A 19,725-nucleotide genomic window follows, 5' to 3' on the forward strand; every position below is an offset into this window, starting at 1 on the left:
TGAAAACAAAGAAAAAGGCCTATAAATTAGAGAAGAGATAAGCAGTGGACATGAGGTGGGTAACAGAATTACACACAGCAGTCATGAAATCAGGAAGCAGAGTGAAGCTTGCAAGAAACATGAGGTTGTACATTCCACAGCTTGAATGGAGCAGCATCTGGAAAGCTTTAAAAGCAGAGGGGAGGAGAGAAGGAGGCAGAGGAGGAGACTCAAGGAGCATCTGCTGAATGTTGAAGGCGTACGGGACATCAACAGGGTTATATATATCCATGTGACGTTTTGAGATTCAATGGAATATTTAACCCTGTTTGAAAAGACGTACATGTGTGTCACTGACAAATAAAGAGGGTGGGGGAAGTCTGACCCCAAATGCTCTGCGTCTTCCTGTCCGACAAGTTCAGGAAGTTGACGCAGAAGGGGAGGGCTGACACACAGAAACATATTTTCCCTTTGCGTTCGAGTTTTTCCCTTTTCAGTCCTGCTCAGCAGGGAGAAAAGAGGGGGGGGGGGCAGAGAACGAGGCGGGGTTTCAGATGGAGCTGAGGGGGTGACATAGAGCAGTCCAACACTGAAGCTGTGGAAATATGATGGAAGCCAGCGTCGTTCCCCAGGACACTGGGTGAGTTTGCGAGGGGTCTGGGGCAAAGTACAACCGAGTTAAAACCACAGAGCAGGAACTTTATTCTGCTGAGGCATGAGGACGCTGTAACAGCCACAGAGGAGAGGGGGGGAGCTGGGGGTCGAAAGTCAGACAGCCAGAGCTGGAAAAACAGATGTGATGACTCAACGGCTAATATATAGGTCACTGTCTTCTCAGAGGTTTTTGGAATGTCCTGTTTTGATGTTGTTTCCACAGATCAGATTTCTATCAAATGGATTGTAAGAGAAAATACATCAGAATATTTCGTTTTGTTACAGAAATGCTGTTTGAGTCTTCTTGTGTGGAAGATAATAAAGGGTTAAAAGTTGCTGCTGAACTTTTAAAATGGCAGATCAGAGGGGATGTGAAAGCTGGTTTGATTTTGAATTTACTGAGAGTTTTAAGATTAATATTTAATCTTGGCACTTTTAAACTGTGTTACAGTGATGGCGCTCAGACAATAAATAGTTTGGGTTTCAGTTTTTGCTTGTGCAACTCTTCTGCTACTAGATGAACTTGAGTGAACCTAGTGACAGTTACCAACTGTGCAGACCTTGAGTAACAAGTTCATTGTGACGTGAGTTACTGTGTTTTGTTTTATCTCAACCATTAAGTACAAGGCATGAAAGTATGAAAAGTCACTGTGTCAGAAAAGTTAAGTTAACTTGTGTCCTTTTACTATTATTGTTGCTTGAAGTTGAGCAAATTTAAAGGATTTAGGTGAAAGGGATCTATTGGCAGAAATTGAATGTAGAATAATCCTCATGATGTTTTCACTAGTTTGTTTCATCTTAATTGTATGAATTGTAGTTTTCTTTACCCCAGAAAAGGCCCTTTATATTTAAATACTTTATATTTACATGGAGGGGGTCCTCTCTATGGAGGCCGCCATGTTTTTAACATCAGTCCAGACTGGACAAACTAAACACCTTTTGAGTTTTTAAGACAACTGAAGCTACAACAGGTTCTTTTTCATGTTTTGAAGGGGAGGGTGAGGTGAGGGGTGTTCAGCTGCAACATGCAATTTAGAGACTCAATATCACTAAATTCTACACACTGTACCTTTAAATACAGTACATCAGTCAAATGGATTCATTCCATCACTGAGTAAAGTGAGTAAAGCGAATGTGCTGTTGAGAGAACTGCACAGAGAGCTTCTTTACGCTTTAAACAAATGATCTTTGACCCTTTGGAACCATATGAAAATACTATTATTATTATTTTATGTCTCCCTGACTATGATAATAACTGTGTATTCAATATAAGAGTCCCTGGTATTAGGGAGTTTGACTGCAGGTATGAAGTAATTCAAATAACACTTGAGGAAGTCTGTGCTGAGTGTTTTTACTGAGCTCTGAAATAAAGCTGACATAACACTTCAACTTCTGACTCAACGACTCCTGAGGTTTGTTCCATAGTTGTGTAATTGCCTCAGTGTTTAGAATTTTACTTTAAATTTCATGAGAATGGAACAAAAGCATGAGTAATTGAGGATTTTTCCAAATCAGGGACCATGAGGGGCCACAATTTACACAGAGGGGCCAATAATATGTCCAATGTCCACGCACAATTCCTGATTCAATAAGGTGCACATTTGAGTTATTCCTTGTTAACTCTTAGCTTCATAGTTTTGAGCATAGCCACACATATTAGAATATATTAGAACAAATATTACTTGTTCAAGCATTTTTTGAGCTTCAAAAAAGCTTTTTGTCATATTTCTTGTTTGCTTTTTTAGTAAGTTGGAAAAAAAAAAGAAAAAAAGACCACTGACAGGACAGGGGCAATTTAGAATTCATCTGGACACACTCCTGGATCCACCCCTGGACAAGAAACTTATCTGTCTATTCTTTAATTGAACTTTTGAACATTCAGTTTATGTATTCCTGCAGTGCAGCTATAGCTTAAGGTAACAATACAGTGGTTACTTCTTACACTGTCCTTTCATACCAGTGATTAGCTGCTGGCTATGAGGCCCTGAAATGGATCATGGGATTGACTGTGGTGGTTTCCCACAGTAAATTACTATTAATATTTTCTCTCTTTGTTATACACAAAACTCAGCTCAGTAATAATAGAGCAGAAAATGTTGTAACATGTTATATTAATATGCCATATTTAAATTCACTGTCACATTAACATAATTCTAACTATCTGTGCCCATGATGTTGTTACTCAATGATAAGACCTCACAAATAATCCCACTATTCTTCTTGTTGCACAGGACTTTTCGCCCTTTCTGGTTTTAGTTAAATGTATTTTGCAGAGACAGAAAAAAACAGCTTTTAGCCACTGACATAACATCAACTGGTTAAAGGCTAAAATAAGCATAGTCTACATTGTATTGTCAAATCTTATGAAAAGATCAATACTATTAATACATTAATTCATGCATTGCATGTGTTTATTGATATAACTTATTCCTCTGTGCTGTAAAAGTCACTGTTTTCAAGACTACTAAAATACATCAGTGAACCACACTGTTGCACTGGCTGGGAAATTTTGGTTATTAAAACACCATCCTGTTTTGTTGCTCATAAGTGCTAGCTGCTGTCTATTAATCTAGGGCTAAAAATTGTCTCCAACAAGCCTCTCTGATGTGTTGGCTGGAATTGCTTCTCTTTTGTGAGGTGGATGATGTCAGATGATAGTGGTGTTGATCATGATGATGATGATCATGATGACGGGTAAGATGATGATGATCATGACGATGAAGATCCTCATGATGCTACTCACAGCTGGTTTTAACCATAAAAAACGTTAAAAAAAAAACTACCTCACCTCATGTTTACACTAACGGTGTGTTCCCTCCCTTGTATCAAACTCAGCAGTGATCCCACATATAAAAATATAGAAAATTGTCTGCATTTATTATATCTGCTGCTTCACCATCGACCAGAGTGAAAAAACTATTTTCAATATGGTGGGCCATCTACCTACTAATCTGACAAACCTTTGTTCCTTTTATTGGCTACACACTTGGTATGTGTATTGTTATGGGCACAAGGAAGTGCAGAATTTGGTGTGATTTGGACATGTTGTACAATCACAGGTGTCACTTGTGCTGATCTATGTCAAGATAGCAACACTCATAGAATCACTTTCTCTATATCAATTTGTCTACAAAGTAAAAGCACAATGCTTCATATGAAGCTGAATTAGAGCTTTTTTTCTATTAAAGTCATGAACTTGGGTGTGAATTTTGTGTCAATTGCCTGACAGACCTCTGAATTAATATGCAATGTATAAAAAGATAACAAAAATTCAGTAAATCATTCTAACATAAATATATATATATATATATATATATATATATATATATATATAAGGCACACACAAGGTGAATTCAGTTTCATTTTATGAAAATAATTGACTTTAAAATCTTAATTGCCGATAAACCAGGTAGGATGAACATAACGTTTTCAAACTTCACACTGCACCTGTTTATCAAAAGCTCTGCACACAAACAATGAAACAGTATATTGTAGAACCGAGGAGGACTCACTAATGACAAGGAATAATTCTGAAGTAGCTTCAGAGCATTAACACAGGACAAGCACGCAGCCCTGTCTAAACAGTCAGGTTTAGAACAGGCACTGCACTAGTAGTTTACAACAAGTTATTAAGTTAACTTTGTCCAGTTTAAGCAGCTGGTTGGACAATTATAGAGAACATTTGTTCTTGCAACTGATTCAAGTATAACTACAGTACTTGACCTGCATGTATGCAAGAAGGAGATATCCAGAATTCATAGTACCTCAGTTACATTTGTAACTCTTGTTTTCGCTGCAGCACTAACAGAAAAGGTTTGATAACAGCTGGCAGCTATTTAGTGGCATGTTCAACAACCTGAAAAGGTGATAATGGGTTAATGTTGTTTTCAGAGCTTGTTCTGCTGCACATAAGTGATGTAAGAAATCAGTTAGTGCAGGTTCAACACAGTTTCAATAGGAACCTATGTGAGCAAGAGACAGGAGAGGAAACAGTGATCAGCATGAGCAGAGGGTCATTCTAGACCAAACGGAAGTTAAGATGTCATCAGTCCTCTGCAAGTTCCCACCACTGACTTTGAGCCTTTCTTTCTTTTACAGCCACACAAGTTCTCTGACAGGACCACTCGATACAGCATCCATCCCCTCATCTTCTCCTCTATCTCCAACCCTGCTGCCCTTGAACCTTCCTGTCCGTCCATGTCGACCCAACCCGCTGCCTCCTACAGCAAAGCCCAGCCAGCTCCCCTCTCGACCTCCTCTACCTCCATCCACACCTCCGTCCCTACCACCTCCTCTCCCACCTGTCTCCAAACCTCCTCCCCCTCTCTCCTCCAATCCCCCTCCTCCATCCAGTCCTCCATCTCTCCCCTCCAACCACCCTCCACCATCTTTTCTGCCTCCTCTCTCCCCTTCTCCGGTCCCTCCTCCTCTGGTTTCTCTACAATCAAGTGCTTCTACTGATCCTACTCCCACTTTGACTCCTTATCCTCCTGTTCCTTCATTATCTCCCACTCTCTCATCCTCCTCCACTTCCTCATCACCCCCTCTACCTACCCCTGTCCTCCCATCCGTCTCTCCAACTACTCCATCATTACTGAGTCCTATCGAACGCCTGATCGGGAGCGCCTCGGTATGGCAGCCCAAAGGACTCAGCCAGGACCAAGCTCCGAGTATAATGGAGAAAGAGACAGATGGGGTGGGACACACACACACACACGCATGCACACACGCACATGCACACACACACACACACATACAAAATTATTGTGCTTGCTGAAATAAAATATCATTCCAGTGTTGTATGGCTTGTGAAACATCTATTTTTGTTAATTAGACAGAAATAAGACATTTTTGGTCCATTTAAAGTAAATGTTTTGGAGAATTAAATATTTGCATTCTGTGACACCACAAACACATCAAGTCTGACCAAAGGAAGCTGTCTCCACCCTGACTGGAACCTGTTTAAAGAGGCAACTTCCTTCCTGTCAACTACTCTTCCACACACTGAGCAGACAACAGAAGGCACTGTTTAGCCTCAATTTACTGTTTTCTTCTCATTACTTACTTGTATTATATTGATATATTAACAAACATGGCAGATCTTGGGTTTGTCCCAAATCCAGCACGTCATCTTGAGCACTTAAAGCAACACTATTTAACCTTTACAGAGTAGCACTGACCTCTGCACCCAAAGATGTTAGGCCCTGTGTCTGAGATTAGGTGGTTTTCATGTAGAGAAAACAAACTAAACTTGTCAATGTGTTGAGCTGTGAATGCCTAGTCCCACTGATTGAGCTGAAATACAACCGAACTGTGGCTATTACCCCTGATCCCCAGCTTCCTAAACCAGAAGAGCGGCGGCTGTACCAAATACACCAAACTCTGATTACAACTCTTCATATCTCTAAAGGTTGCCTGGCTGATTATTGGAGATAAATACTTGTTAAATTAAATTACTTCTAAGTCTCACATATCTACAGTTAAGCTGCTGGGCATTATTCTGTCCACTTAACCTATGACTATCAAGAGATGGAATTGGAGGGGATATTTTCTAGAGCTTTTACATATGGAGAATGCAGCAGGACAGTCTTCAACAGGAAAAAGGGGTTTCACCAATAGGTAGAGAATGCAGCAGGCATTGACATTCCTGGACATTTTACAATTCTGAAAGCAGCTTCAGTCCATTCCACACTTCTTACAGTTGCATAGAACAAGATCAAGCCTTCAGGTTGATGGGAGGGAAAAAAAGTGGCACCATTCTCTGTTCTCCAGCTCATTTTACCGTCGAATTCATTTTGAAGCTGCTATTTTTTTTGTTAAAAAATTGCATAGTGTTGCTTTAAGTGCACATTCAAGCACCATCAGTATAGAACACTGTCGGAAAATTCACCAGCACTTATCACACTTAACCTGCACTTAATGTGCACTCTCTTATACAACATCAAAGCGTTTTTTAGAGCTTCGGTCTACTGTGCAATGCCAGCCCAGTCGTTGTTGCTAGTGCACCCATAAGTTTTCTCAGTTCTTTCCTGCATTCATTTATTGATTCTCTGGTACACGTGCTCTCGTTATTTCAGATGCTGCTGCTCCCTGCTGTCCTCCACTAACCCCACTTCTTCCTGCTTTTCAGCCAAATGACTCTTCCCTGCCCACTTACTGTACTCACCTGGCTCTAAACCAGCTCCTATAGAATATTTATAAACTAACTCATTCCTTCCAGTCACTGTCAGATTGTGTGTGGTGATTTCCAGGCTGTAGCTTTCCACCTTTGCTAATCTGTTATTACTTGCCTGTTTTTTAAATTTTTTAAAGGCAGACTAAAACAGTTTTCCTGCTGTCAGTCACTTCCTTCTCACCCTGACTTCACCATTGTCTCGTCCTTGCCTGCTTTGTCTGTTGAGTCTTAATAAAGGTGATGTGACCTTTAACTGGCATATATGCATCAGGTCAATGGCTGGTTTTAGGCACCAACATTAATAAATATACATGAAACTGGAAGCTTATTATATGTTGGATACAGCATGAATATTATTATTCTATAACTATGAAAGGCACTTTGACAGCAGATACCTCACCATGGCTAAAGCTCTATGTCGAGGTAGAGTTTCCCTTCATAATCCTCATAATAACATAAAATATCTCTGACTTGGTGTTTTAATGCATTCCTGTATTGTATAGCTGTGTGCAGCACTATTTGTCTAATGCACAGGTCAACGTTCATAAAGTTTGTACCATCCACGCAGACAGTCAGACGTCATAGTTTCAGCTACAGTAATGTGTGTACCTGCAAGTGGCTTCTGACGCAGTTCTCTCTCTAATGCAAGAACTTGTTTTTCACTCTTTAGTCAGTCTACCTGTGACTCAGCATTTGTTGCCCATGAGAGCGACATTTGTGCACATGCACCCCCACTACCACCATACATTGAATTAATTCTGTGTGAAACTCCGTAGCAAGAGTGAAACAAAATTCCTGGACCGGCCCAGTAATTCACATCCACATAAAAACAAAATGAAAACACCACTGTCATTAGAGGAGGTAATTATGGCTTAACGTCCACGTGCACCAATCTATTCATTGTATTAAAAGCATAGAAGTGTATATTTTAAAATATGAACTATTTTAAAATGTATGCTTTAACATTGTGAAATATTCCAAGGAACCAGAGTAAGGTATAATTAATAATTAATCTAATATTAGATCATTTTTTTGGTTCTAATATTCATGTATAGGCTTGATTGTCTATACATTTTTATATTTTTGAATAAAATAATCCTAACAGACTAATAATTCCCAGATTAAACAACCAATTATTTAAAAGTCTACCAACTGAAATCAAATTTACCCACCGATATTCTGTTTTCTGGGAATATTTATATAGATACTTTAATTGATAAATTTGAGAAAAAAATGTAATTGGTAAATTTAGGACAAAACCTTTTGAGTAAGTATTTGAAATATTCAGTTGAGTTTTTGTATGATGTGTTGTATGAACATTTTAAATAATATATTTTTTATTGCTTTTAATTTTTGTCTGTGTTCTGTGCTCATGCTGACATTTGCAGGCCTTCCTGGTTCACAGCACAGAGGATAAGGGCCTCACACTGTCAGTACGCCTGCCAGATGACCAGGGGGCGCCGCTCGTACACAGCCTGATGGTCAAGCAGCACAAGACATGTAGGTGTTACACAACAAAGCAACTTCTGCTCTCCAGAGCTGCTATTTAAGGTTCAAGTAGCGTTAATAGAAAATGCAGAAGGAGCGTGTCGGAGCTTAGATGACATGATGGAGCAGTTAGTGATTATTTCTTCAAATGTTTTCTGTCCCAGTTGTTCATTTAGATGGATCCTCCCTGGTGTTTGATGACATCTTCAAACTGATCTCCTTCTACTGTGCCAGCAGGTAAAATACACACACACACACTCACTCACACACACAAATCATATCTATTATCTATAACTCTGTAAATTGTCGACCTTAATGTTGTGCCTTGATGTATGTTGTGATTTGATGCTTTACAAAAATATCTGTAATTGTTTGTTCACATATTATAAGAAATATATCCCACTCAAGTCATGCAGCATACATACTGTATATGCACAATACATAAACATGCATAGACACGTATGTATAAATATACACATGTACATATACAGACACACAGGAAAAAACTCACACAAAGTGCCTAGGAAGCTACATAAGGCACATGGATATAAACCTGTGTACACACACACACACACACACACACGAATGCCATCACAGAGTGTTATAACAGAATATTCAAACTCCCTGCTTACACTGAACGCTGGCTAATTGAATCCACCAATCAGGGACATCCTGAACGTCCGACTGAGGTTACCCCGGGCCATTACCACGGCAACTAAGAGAGAGGAGCTGGAGGTCATCTCTGCTTTGGGTGCAGGTAGATAAATCTACATCATTAGTGCACTGAAGTTGGGTCATTGCTGAGAACAAGATACAGCATTGAAAAAAAAGGGAAGTGAAGGACAGCGTGAACATACAGACTCACAATGAATGGACACTATGAAAAACGCCCTGATTAAAAAGTATTAGGTGCTGAGACAAGCCAGCTAAAATATATGACATAAGAAAAACCAGCAGAGTATATGATGGATAATGTAAGCATTATATCACGTTTACAGGACTTATTGGACATTAGATGGTCCAGTGTAGTTCATAGTTGATTCATAGTTGAATGTTTTGGAGTTTTCATGATAAAATGTTAGAGTGGTACATTGACAATAAATTTAAATCTATTGGCGACTGATAGCTTAGCTTAGCATAACAACTGGATAAAGAGGAAATATTCAACCTTGCTCTCATAATCTGTACAACTTTAAAATCACTCATGAACATGTTCAATTTAATTTAATCAGTGTAAAAGACAAAGGGTAAATCTCTGTTTTATGAGGTGCTATGTGCAGGACACGAGCACAATGATGTCCTGTTATTGTCTCTTCTGGTTACCTGGCAACCTCATGGTGACAAAGACCCCACATCAGTCACTGCAACCAGCAAAGAAATAGTCCCTCTCGTGAACCTTTTAGATACAACTCTCCTGAAATGATTAATTGTATTTGAAACGAAATCTTTGAAATATATCCATTTAAAATCAAATAAAACACTAAGAAATTGGAAAATTATCAGCACAAGATCATGATGCTGATCAATGAAAGAATAGTGATATAATATGATAGGAGATAGATTATTATAAGAGGACAAACCAAAAAGTCCATAAAAGCTAATACATCATGATTCGTAAGCTCAAATCAACTTTTCAACACTGGCTGCATGTGTTGCAGATTTCTGGACGTCTGAGCTGCACCAGCAGGCAAACAACCAGGACCTGATTCTGGATCAGAAGAGTCTGTACATGTACGTCAACACGGTCACTGTAGAGGACCGCCCTAACAAAAACCAGAACCATTCCTCTGTGTCCAATCAAAACATCACCTCCTCCCTACAGAATGGAGAAGCCCCACAGAAAGACAGCCAAGAGGACAAAACTCAGTCCAAGACCATGACCAACCAGGAGATTAAATACAAACGCCCCCCACCCCGCCCACCCGGCCTTGGCTTAGGGTCTGGGATGGGCCTCCTCTTCTCCTCTCCCCCCTCACCTCACCCTCCATCTTCTGTAACTACAGCTGCTGTGAGAAAAGAGGAAGGAAAGGGAGGAGGTGGGGAAAGAGAAGAGAGGAAGTTAATGTCAACATCACCTATTCCATTGAGGCCTCCTGTCCCCCTGCAGTGCCGCGGTGCTCCCCCTCTGCCTCCTGCTCCTCTCCGTCGCACCTCCTCCAGGAAAGGCACTGACCAAGAGGTAGGAGAGGGGACGGAGAGAGAGAAGGGACAAAATCCTGCTAAGAGAGCTGAGAAAAATGGGGGAGGAGACAGAGGACAAGAGAAAACAGGAAGTAAATCAGGTCTGCTGAGTGAGGGAGTTGAAGAAGAGAGTAAAAGCCAAAATCAAGAGGAGGTAAAAACAGATGGAGAAAAGAGTGAGAAACAGGATGAGAAGGAGGAAAAAGAGGTAAAAATGGATAAAAAGGAGGAAAAACTGAAACCTGGTTCACAGTGTCCGTCATTAGTGAAGAAACCGTCCCGTCCAGTCCCTCCACCCAGGAGGAAGCCATGTTCCCCAGACACACCTGTGTGCCCCACCCAGGCTGGAGGAGGTTTAGCCAATCAGAGTGCGGGGATGAAAGTCCCACCTCCCTCGCCAGCGCGGAGGCCAGATGTGTCCCTGTACTCACCACAGGGAGGTGCTGTTCTGGCAACAGACCCCGACTCCTGCTCTACCAGCAGCACAGAAGAAGAAGGAGAGGCGAAGCAGGAACAGGAGCAGAACCACAGGTAGGTTTTGATTGGCTGGTGATGGCAGAGGCAAAGGGGTGGAGCTCTTCCACTCTGGAAAACTAATGAATGGCACCGTTCCCTAAATTGATGTGAAACAATGAGTGATCCCGGGATGTTGGGGACAAGGACTAGGCCACAAATGTTATTAGTTTATTATTATATTAATGGTTAAATTAATACTGTAATAATAATAAATTCCGTGCTGGGGCAAGTGCAAGTGTTCATCAGCCTATATACAGTTTCATACCATTAGTAACAGTTAGTGCTTAGATGCCTAAATAGATGCCCTGAATCATGCGATTTACTCATGCTTCTTCTGTGCATGCGTGAAACAAGTCCATCATAATTCCTCAACCAACAGAATGCCTGGTGCAATGATGACGAGTGAAATTGTCCCGCACTAGTTGTGGGTGTGTTAGCTGTCTTTAAAAGTCCACTACAGGCAGTTCATTTAATTAATTCATCATGTGTACACCTGGCGTGTGTTTGGGGAATTTTGACTGACTTGTTGCACAAAGAATCTAAGAGCAGATGAGAAATCAGACAGAGGTCGCAACCACACTTAAAAGCAATGTGAGAAGAGCTGGGGTGCAGGAAATCTGATTCAAAGCACACAGGTTGAGCACCAGCAGATAAACACAGGCAGGGGCCAGCGCAGGGTTTCCAGTGAAAGCTTTTCAAATTCTGAACATAAACTCAAAAAGTCCTGTCCTCAAACTGAAAGACCACACTCTTGAATAAAGATATGGGAAAAAACAACTACAGTATGTGTTCATATATATGCAGTATAGGATAGTTGTTCATTTTTACTAGGGATAATGTTAGCCAGTCTAATTGGCACACCAACTGTCATGTAATTTGTTTTGTGCATTTTAGTTTAGAGGGGAGGCACCCTCCCCCCTCTGTGCCCTTAGAGTTATTTGGAGGATTTATTGTCAATCATCTTAAACAAATTCAGAAATGTAATATATTTTCCAAATACTCATGCAGACCAGCCACTGAGGGGTTGACTGAAGTGCATGCACAGGTCTGAGTCAGTGTGTGGCCTTGTAAGGAAGTCTTGTTTTAATAAACCTTGTGACTATGTGCAAGTGCATGAGGAGGAAGAAAGGTTCCAGAATAACCGCTTGTGGTGAACCAAAACAGAAAAAAAAAACATGTCTCTTAGATAGGACTTTCAATATCCACTGCTGAAATGCTTCTGATTCACTGACTGTGTGACATGTGGCATTAAGATCAGTTTTCCTACGTCCCATTTACATAGTAGAAATAAGGTTATTTGGCTTTAGCAGGTTACTTTACTTTACTAGTTTAGTAAAATGTTGGACTGCTTGAAAAGGGAACACAAGACTTTGCTATTCTTAGATCCTCACGACTGGTAGATCTCTTGAGATTTTCACACACACTGAACTCTCTAGTGATTTAGTCAGAGGGCAGCCAAAACCGAAACCAGCCAGTGAGCAGCGGTTCTGTTTAGAGCTGACAGAAATAACACGGAAACTTGGATAACCTTAGAAGTAACAACACCTTGTACTCGAGGTGGATGCAGCAGGTTCCACTCCTGTCAGACAAGAAGAAAAATGTGAAGTTGCATTGGCACAGACTCACCAGCACTGGACAGTTGAAGAGTGAAACGTGTAGCGAGGTCTGATGAATCTGGATTTCTGCTGAGGCTGCAGAAGGCAGAGTCACAATCTGGAGCAAATGCATCAATTTTTGGCCACAGTTGACCATATTTTTAATAGCGGAACAACTTTCGGATGTGTTGGAGTCAGGGATAGAGTGAGAGATAAGCAGCTTTGATGAACAGCTGACAAATCTGTAGAAGCTATGTGATACAGTCATGTCAATATGGAGCAGAATCTCACAGGAAGGTTTCTGACACGCTACAAAGAACTGGGGCTGTTTAACAACAAGGGGAAGAGCTGGCCAGTATTATTAAGTATTAGTATGTTCCTAATAAAGGGCTTGGTGAGTATGACCTTGGTATTTTAAAAGTACTAGTGCAGTGCCTGTTGTAAACCTGCCTGTTTTGAATGGGCTGTTGGTTGGAGCTTTCTTTCAGAAACTGTAAAAGTGACCTGCAGTAACTGAGCAGCAGCAAGCAAACACCTGCTGCGGCACTCAATCAACCAAACTATGAAGCTGCACCACCTTTATTAAAAGTTCAGTGAGGCTCAACTCAGTACATGGAAACCTGAACTGGAGAATTGATTGTATTTGCCGTTGTTGTCAATGTTGAAAAGCTGAATTTGTTTTATTACTAAGTGTTATTCTTATATACATGAAAGACCAGGAAGGTTAATAATTTCTTAGGCCAGAAACTCCGAGTGCCTTATCAGGTACTGACCTGAAAAGGTTGTTTGCTTTTTATTATCAACAATTAAAGGAAATTCAGTCACTTCACAGAAAGTTCCTGCAATGTTTCCAAAAGTGCAACATGCAAGTTACAAATCAAACACTCAAGTGCAGGAAAAAACTGAAGACACAGTCTCACTGCATGTTTCTTTGCAGTCGTCCTGCAGAGAGCCGTAGTCCCAAGGCAGCAGTGAGGAGGACCCCGACCACCGTTATGTTAGGTAGAGCCCGCTACCGCCTGTCCAGCGTCATCACCAGCCTCATCAGCCATGACCGCCGCCTCACACAGCGCATTGTAGAGCTGGCCAGGGACCCTCTGAGCTACTTTGGCAACCTGGTGAGTACACAGAGGAAGACAGATCCATAGCGGCTTCAACAATTGTCTGATGTGTGCGGACCGCTCTGGATAACAGCGCCAACCAAAAGTTTATAACACGAATGCACCTGTAGGTCAAAGAACACCGTACTTTCACCCTGGAGACCATGGTAAACCACTCCTCGTCTACTGAGCTGTTACAGGAGATCAGACAGATGATGACTCAGCTGAAGAGTTACCTGCTGCAGAGCGCGGAGCTGCAGGCCATGTTGGAGCCGCAACATCAGAATGTACAAGACAAACTAGGTAACTCTACTGCTATATAATACTTCCTTTACCATGTTTTCTGTTATTTTGTCTCATGTAGAGCTTTAGAGAATTCTTTCAAACTGTTATTTCCTCTACATATTTAACTTTCTATTCTACCACCCACCCTGCAAAAACAGTACAATGTCTCATATGAGGGGTGATACTGAAAGGATACAGTTGAGCTGCATTATGAGATATTTTTTTGAAAGTAAGATCGAACTTGCTCCAATTTCCAGAATTGTGAGGTCATTGTTCTGACATCGATGTGTTCATGTGCATCAAAGTCAGAATTTTGAAAGACATGGCTGTAAAAAACATGTGTATTTACGTGTTTGGAGAGTTTAAACAACAACTTGACTCCTCTTTTCAAGATTTGCACGCCAATCAAGAGCACAGGAAAAGTGAGTCATGGACATGAAGTTTGCAAGTGACTTGTGTGTGTGTGTGTGTGTGTGTGATCATGCAGAGAGCATAGTCGAAGCTGCCCTGTGCAAGAGTGTACTGAAGCCACTAAGGGAGCCAATTTACAAGTGTCTGGAGAAAGTACACAACAACGACAACAGCCTGAAACAACTGACACAGAACCAGGTACGACACAACATGAGCTCTTTCAGTGGTCACCCTATTAGCTGGGAAGTGATTGTGATGTACTTTTACATTTATCACCAACATGGCATGTACACTGCAGCTGCATGAGACGGTTACTGTAGATTTAGCAGCGGTTGTGATCTTGCCTGTGTGTGTCAGTCTGTTGTTCTAGGAAGCACCACCACAGCATTAGGAGTAACCACTTCTGTCCCCGAGGCCTCTGCTATGGAGAAGATCAGCATCAAACTGAACAACCTCCATCTGGAGTATTCTCCTCAGAAAAAGATCGAGCTCCTGCTGAAGTCCTGCAAGATCATCTACGAGTCCATGTCCATCAGCTGCCCCGGTCAGAACCCCCAACACACCTTTAACCTCTCAGCCCTAAAGGCTCATTTATGCTGCCCTTACGTACGATAAGAGGCATGTCCATTCAAAAGAAATGTAACTGTTGCACACCACATACGATCCAAATCTGTCAGCTTTCAGAGGACGAGCACAAATCTGGATGCACAGCTCTGTCTGATTCTGTTTACATATTTAACGTTGAGCATAAATGAGCCTGTAAGCTGTCCTTGTGTCAGTTTTAATAAAAGTTAAACGAGAAATAAACACAGTTTACCACATCAGGAGACATTATTGTTTTGCAGCTTGGATTCTGTGTTACACAAACTAGGATCCAGAGACATAGAGCTGCATTCATGGTAAAAAAAAAGGTGTCTTCTGTGTCTGCATTTTTGGCCCCATTTAGGAAGCATGAGCATTCCAACTGTTCTCTGGTGGAGATGCTGACAAAACTAGATTTGGATATTCATGGAATCTAATGTTTCAAATTATGATCATATCAAACTTATTCATCTTTCCATAGCAGTTTTTTCTACAATAATGTGGCAAAGTTCCTATAGACTGTTTTTTTTGGGAGTTGTGGTTGTTCTATTCCACCATGTGTGGAAGCAGTTTGCCTTAAGATCTGTCTGCCTGAATGCAGAAAGGCTTTTTTTTCTTTTAGATTTTCATTTGGTTACAGTATGTAAAGGAAAGATTGTAGTTTAGGTCAACATAGACCCTTTCACAAGGTAAACCAAATGCAAAGGCATAAGTGCATACCAGTACGCATGCCCTTTGCAAATAAATTACATGAATCAGTGATTCAAATTCTCCAATTCAGTTCAAAACTTGGTTCCTGTACGGAAAATCTAAATATTTATAGCAGTGTGTCTTTGTGCATGTGTTAATTAATGTGTGTGTGTGTGTGTGTGTGTGTAGGGCGGTCCTACGGTGCTGATGACTTCCTGCCTGTAATGATGTACGTCTTGGCCAGATCCAATCTGTCCACCCTACAGATGGATATTGAGTATATGATGGAGCTGATGGACCCATCACTAACAATAGGAGAAGGTAGAGTACACTAATACATGCTCAGAAACAGTTCTTCTTGTCGACTTGCTGAATACATGACTGATTGTGTGTATGTGTGTGTGTGTGTGTTTAGGTTCCTATTATCTGACCACCACCTATGGGGCTCTGGAGCACATTAAGTCTTTTGACCAGCAGAGGTCAGCAACACGGCAGCTCAGCAGAGAGGTTCAGGACTCCATCCACCGCTGGGAGAGACGACGCACACTCAACCAGGAGCGTATGTCCCAAGGATCTGTGCGGGTACACACACACACACACACACACACACTCACACACACACTCACACACACACTCACACACGTGCACACACCAAAACTACTACTTGTCTAACTCCAAACCCTGTTCCTAATCTTTACCTAATCATACCACTCAACAAAAAAAGATCTTCACTATTAAATTTCAGTATTCTTCCTTATGGAGACAAACAGCAGGTCCTGCTTATGGGGACCTGCTGTTTGTCTCCATAAGGAAGAAAAGTAATCTTGATGTGTAAACACATTAAGTTCTTTATAACATAAGTCATACTTACACACAGAACATGGACTTTGAAAAATGCTGCCAGTCAGAGTGTGTACTATGGCTCAGACACAATATGAATAGAATACAATATGCATTAACAAATAAAAAACATGTTGATAGTACGTGTACTTCTCATAATTATAAAATGAAACTGAGAACAGAAACGCACAGGTTGAGTCACACACACAGTGAAACAAGCTGAAGTGTTATATTTCTCCAATGTTTTTGTGTATGTGTGTTGTGTAGGACTTTCTGACAGTGTGTTGTCCTGAGATTGGGACCAACCCCAAAACTCTGGGTGTCCTCCCCACGACGACCATCGAGGAGCTGGCTGAGCAGTGTGCCGCCCGCTTTGAGCAAGGTGAATATCTGAGAAGCATTTCCATAAAGTTAAAGGACATGCAAGAGATAGATTTCATGTATTCATTCAGGATGAGATCACACTTTTACATGGCCAAAAAGCTGCATTGTCCATTTCCCATAATGCAGCTGGAAACAATAATTCATCAGTTATTTAGTTATATAGTTTTACTATGGCACTACTATGCCGTTTCAAGACATGAACTCCTGAGACTGTCCGCACCGTTGGGTCTGTGCTTTCTTCTTCACACATGAAGAACACAGCAGGAGATTCTTCGCTCAGACACATTCGACAAAACAGAAATCTCTGAAACGTTGAGGTGAGGAGTAGAGACAGGACATAATGTATAAATTCCTCTGTGGAGATCACGTTTTTGTTTGTGGCACATTGACACCGGTGTCGGCTCGTATCACCACAAACTCCCTTGAAATCCTCGTCGTGTCCTCTACTTGTATGTCACTGCTTTGTCTTCCAGATGTTTTGGTATTCCTTTCTGTATTTTTCCAGTTTTTCATCTGTTGCGTCATCATCACAACCATTACCTTCTGCTCTTTTTTCACATTCGGAAATTATAAAACCCCTCTGGATAATGTCAGGAGTTAAAGGTCCAGTGTTTAAGACTTAAGTAAGAGGGAAATATTGGCAGAGATTGAATGTAGAATAATCCTCATGATGTTTTCACTAGTTTGTTTCATCTAAATTGTATGAATTGTAGTTTTCTTTACCTCAGAAAAGGCCCTTTATATTTAAATACTTTATATTTACATCGAGGGGACGCTCTCTACAGAGGCTGCCATGTTTTTTACATTAGTCCAGACTGGACAAACTAAACACCTTTTGAGTTTTTATGACAACTGAAGCTACCACAGTTTCTTTTTCATGTTTGGAAGGAGAGGGTGAGGTGAGGGGTGTTCAGCTGCAACATGAAATTTCAACACTAGATATCACAAAATTCTACACACTGTACCTTTACAGTCAAAGTTCAGTACATGTCTGAAAGCATCTATATATTATCACTGCACTGTTAAGTCATATGTTTGTGACATGCCTCTGTGTTTCTCTCCAGCAGAAGGCTACACACTCAGTATGTATATGGATGGCGTTCAGCAGCCCCTGGCCTCTACAGAGCTGGCTCTTAGTTTTAAGAACAGCTGCCAGCCCGGAGCCTACTGCTTTGTCTATCACCCCATCGAGGAACCCGACAACCAGCCCGTCCGCAGCTGCCCCAGTGATCCGCCCCCGGCTCCACCTACAGAGAGCTTCTTCGCCGCTGAAGAAGCCACAGTGGAGCCAGAGGCGGAAGAAGAGGACAGTCTCATTTGTTTATAACTGCTCCAGCAACGCAGTGGATGCTGCGGTATCACTCTGTCAACCATTAACAGTGCACCTGAAATATTTATCTAATTCAAAGTTCAGACGCACGTGGATTAATGCATGCAAGATAACTCAAAGGATTGAATCTGAGCAAACGTGTATATATGATGTGACTCTCTTCACACAGTCGGCTGTGGTCAACTAACATAAAGCGACAGAGAGATGAAGGACTGATTTTGTTTTTTCAATAAGGGGTCTGGAACCCCAGGAACTACGGGAGGATGTGGTTTTATAAAATGTAAAAGTGCATGTTATTTCAAAATACACATACATTATCATGTTTATACTTTTCACACTCTATGATACTTGAGACAAACAGGCATTGACTATAAGTTTCTAATTATTGTGGTTCAGGAAAATAAGAACAGGACAAATCTGTAATTTTTACAAATCAAATCAACACCATTTAGACCAATTATATTTTATGAAAAAAAACCTCCCAAAACACCTTTAATGGGGGAAAGTACTAGAGACTCTTATTTAAAGCAGAGGTACAGTAGCAGCTATATGAACCAATTATGAATTTTCACTCCAGAAGTTTCCTTCCACGTTTGTTTTCTATATACTGATACTAACTATATTGTAAATAAACTGGTTTTCACAGTTTGACAGTTCTTTTTCTTGTTTGCTTCCATGAGGATTTGTTCTTTTTAACAATATGATATAATATATTTCTATCTGAAAACAGGGCTCCAGTAATAGATGATGAATAATTATTTGCAAAAGATGTATTGTCCATTAATAAAAGCAGCCGTTTGATCGGCAGGTTGTGACAAACTGGACTACATGACCACTTACTGTACCTGCGAATGTCGATTTGGTCACAACTAAAGAAGCATTTATTAATTTTATTACCAGCCAAATGATCCAGAATCATTGACTTACAATGCTACATGAAGTATTAGTAAATGACTTACCAACCAGGAAAAAAAAAGGATTTATAACTTCACAAAACATCCTTAAAAAGGTACAGAGGAGGATTTTGAGATTAAAAAATGTCACAGAAACAAAATAATGTCACAGAAAAGAGCATGAAAATCTTGGAGAGAACTTTTTTTCTTCACCCCCCCCCTTAATTAGCTGAGCAGAATGGGAAATGAATACTAGCTGGAGAAGTCCTAACATGAAAGTGTAATTTTGAATTCCGACCTCAATGTGCCCTCAATCCACATTGTATAAAAATGTTGACACGTTCACGCATTGGTGATCGTGGAGTGGAGTGGAATATTCGACCAGTCGTGATTCAATCAATCATGACATTCCAAACAGTTTTTATAGCATCAAATAACTAATGAAAAACCAAACTTACTGGAAACATGAACACTTCAACGTACATCACTGTGATAAGAACTACCTAAAATAACAGAAACCAACTCAGAAAGATTCATACCATGTCCCATTCTTTAACATGGATGAGGTGGGGTTTATGGCATATACTGCAACCAGCTGCCAGGGGGTGATCCAGATGTTTTG

At 40.7% G+C, this 19,725-nt stretch overlaps 1 protein-coding gene across 2 annotated transcripts; it reads left to right on the forward strand.

Annotated features, from left to right (window-relative positions):
• Nucleotides 1-407: 407 nt before the first annotated feature.
• Nucleotides 408-18,858, forward strand: rin3 (Ras and Rab interactor 3). 2 transcript variants are annotated; one of them, XM_020084571.2, is made up of 14 exons: nucleotides 408-619; nucleotides 4,732-5,329; nucleotides 8,197-8,308; nucleotides 8,461-8,533; nucleotides 8,962-9,053; nucleotides 9,955-11,008; nucleotides 13,526-13,706; nucleotides 13,820-13,991; nucleotides 14,461-14,582; nucleotides 14,742-14,928; nucleotides 15,846-15,977; nucleotides 16,072-16,238; nucleotides 16,764-16,878; nucleotides 17,945-18,858. In XM_020084571.2, exons 1-14 carry the CDS (start codon nucleotides 585-587, stop codon nucleotides 18,205-18,207), a joined length of 3,303 nt encoding a protein of 1,100 aa, XP_019940130.2. In that variant the 5' UTR covers nucleotides 408-584; the 3' UTR covers nucleotides 18,208-18,858. The 2 variants fall into 2 exon arrangements, with proteins under 2 accessions (XP_019940130.2, XP_019940131.2); XM_020084572.2 differs by having other exon boundaries at nucleotides 417-619; nucleotides 17,948-18,858.
• The last annotated feature ends 867 nt before the right edge of the window (nucleotides 18,859-19,725 follow it).

This window comes from Paralichthys olivaceus, chromosome 12 (assembly GCF_024713975.1).
Source record: "Paralichthys olivaceus isolate ysfri-2021 chromosome 12, ASM2471397v2, whole genome shotgun sequence".
Lineage (NCBI taxonomy): Eukaryota > Metazoa > Chordata > Actinopteri > Pleuronectiformes > Paralichthyidae > Paralichthys > Paralichthys olivaceus.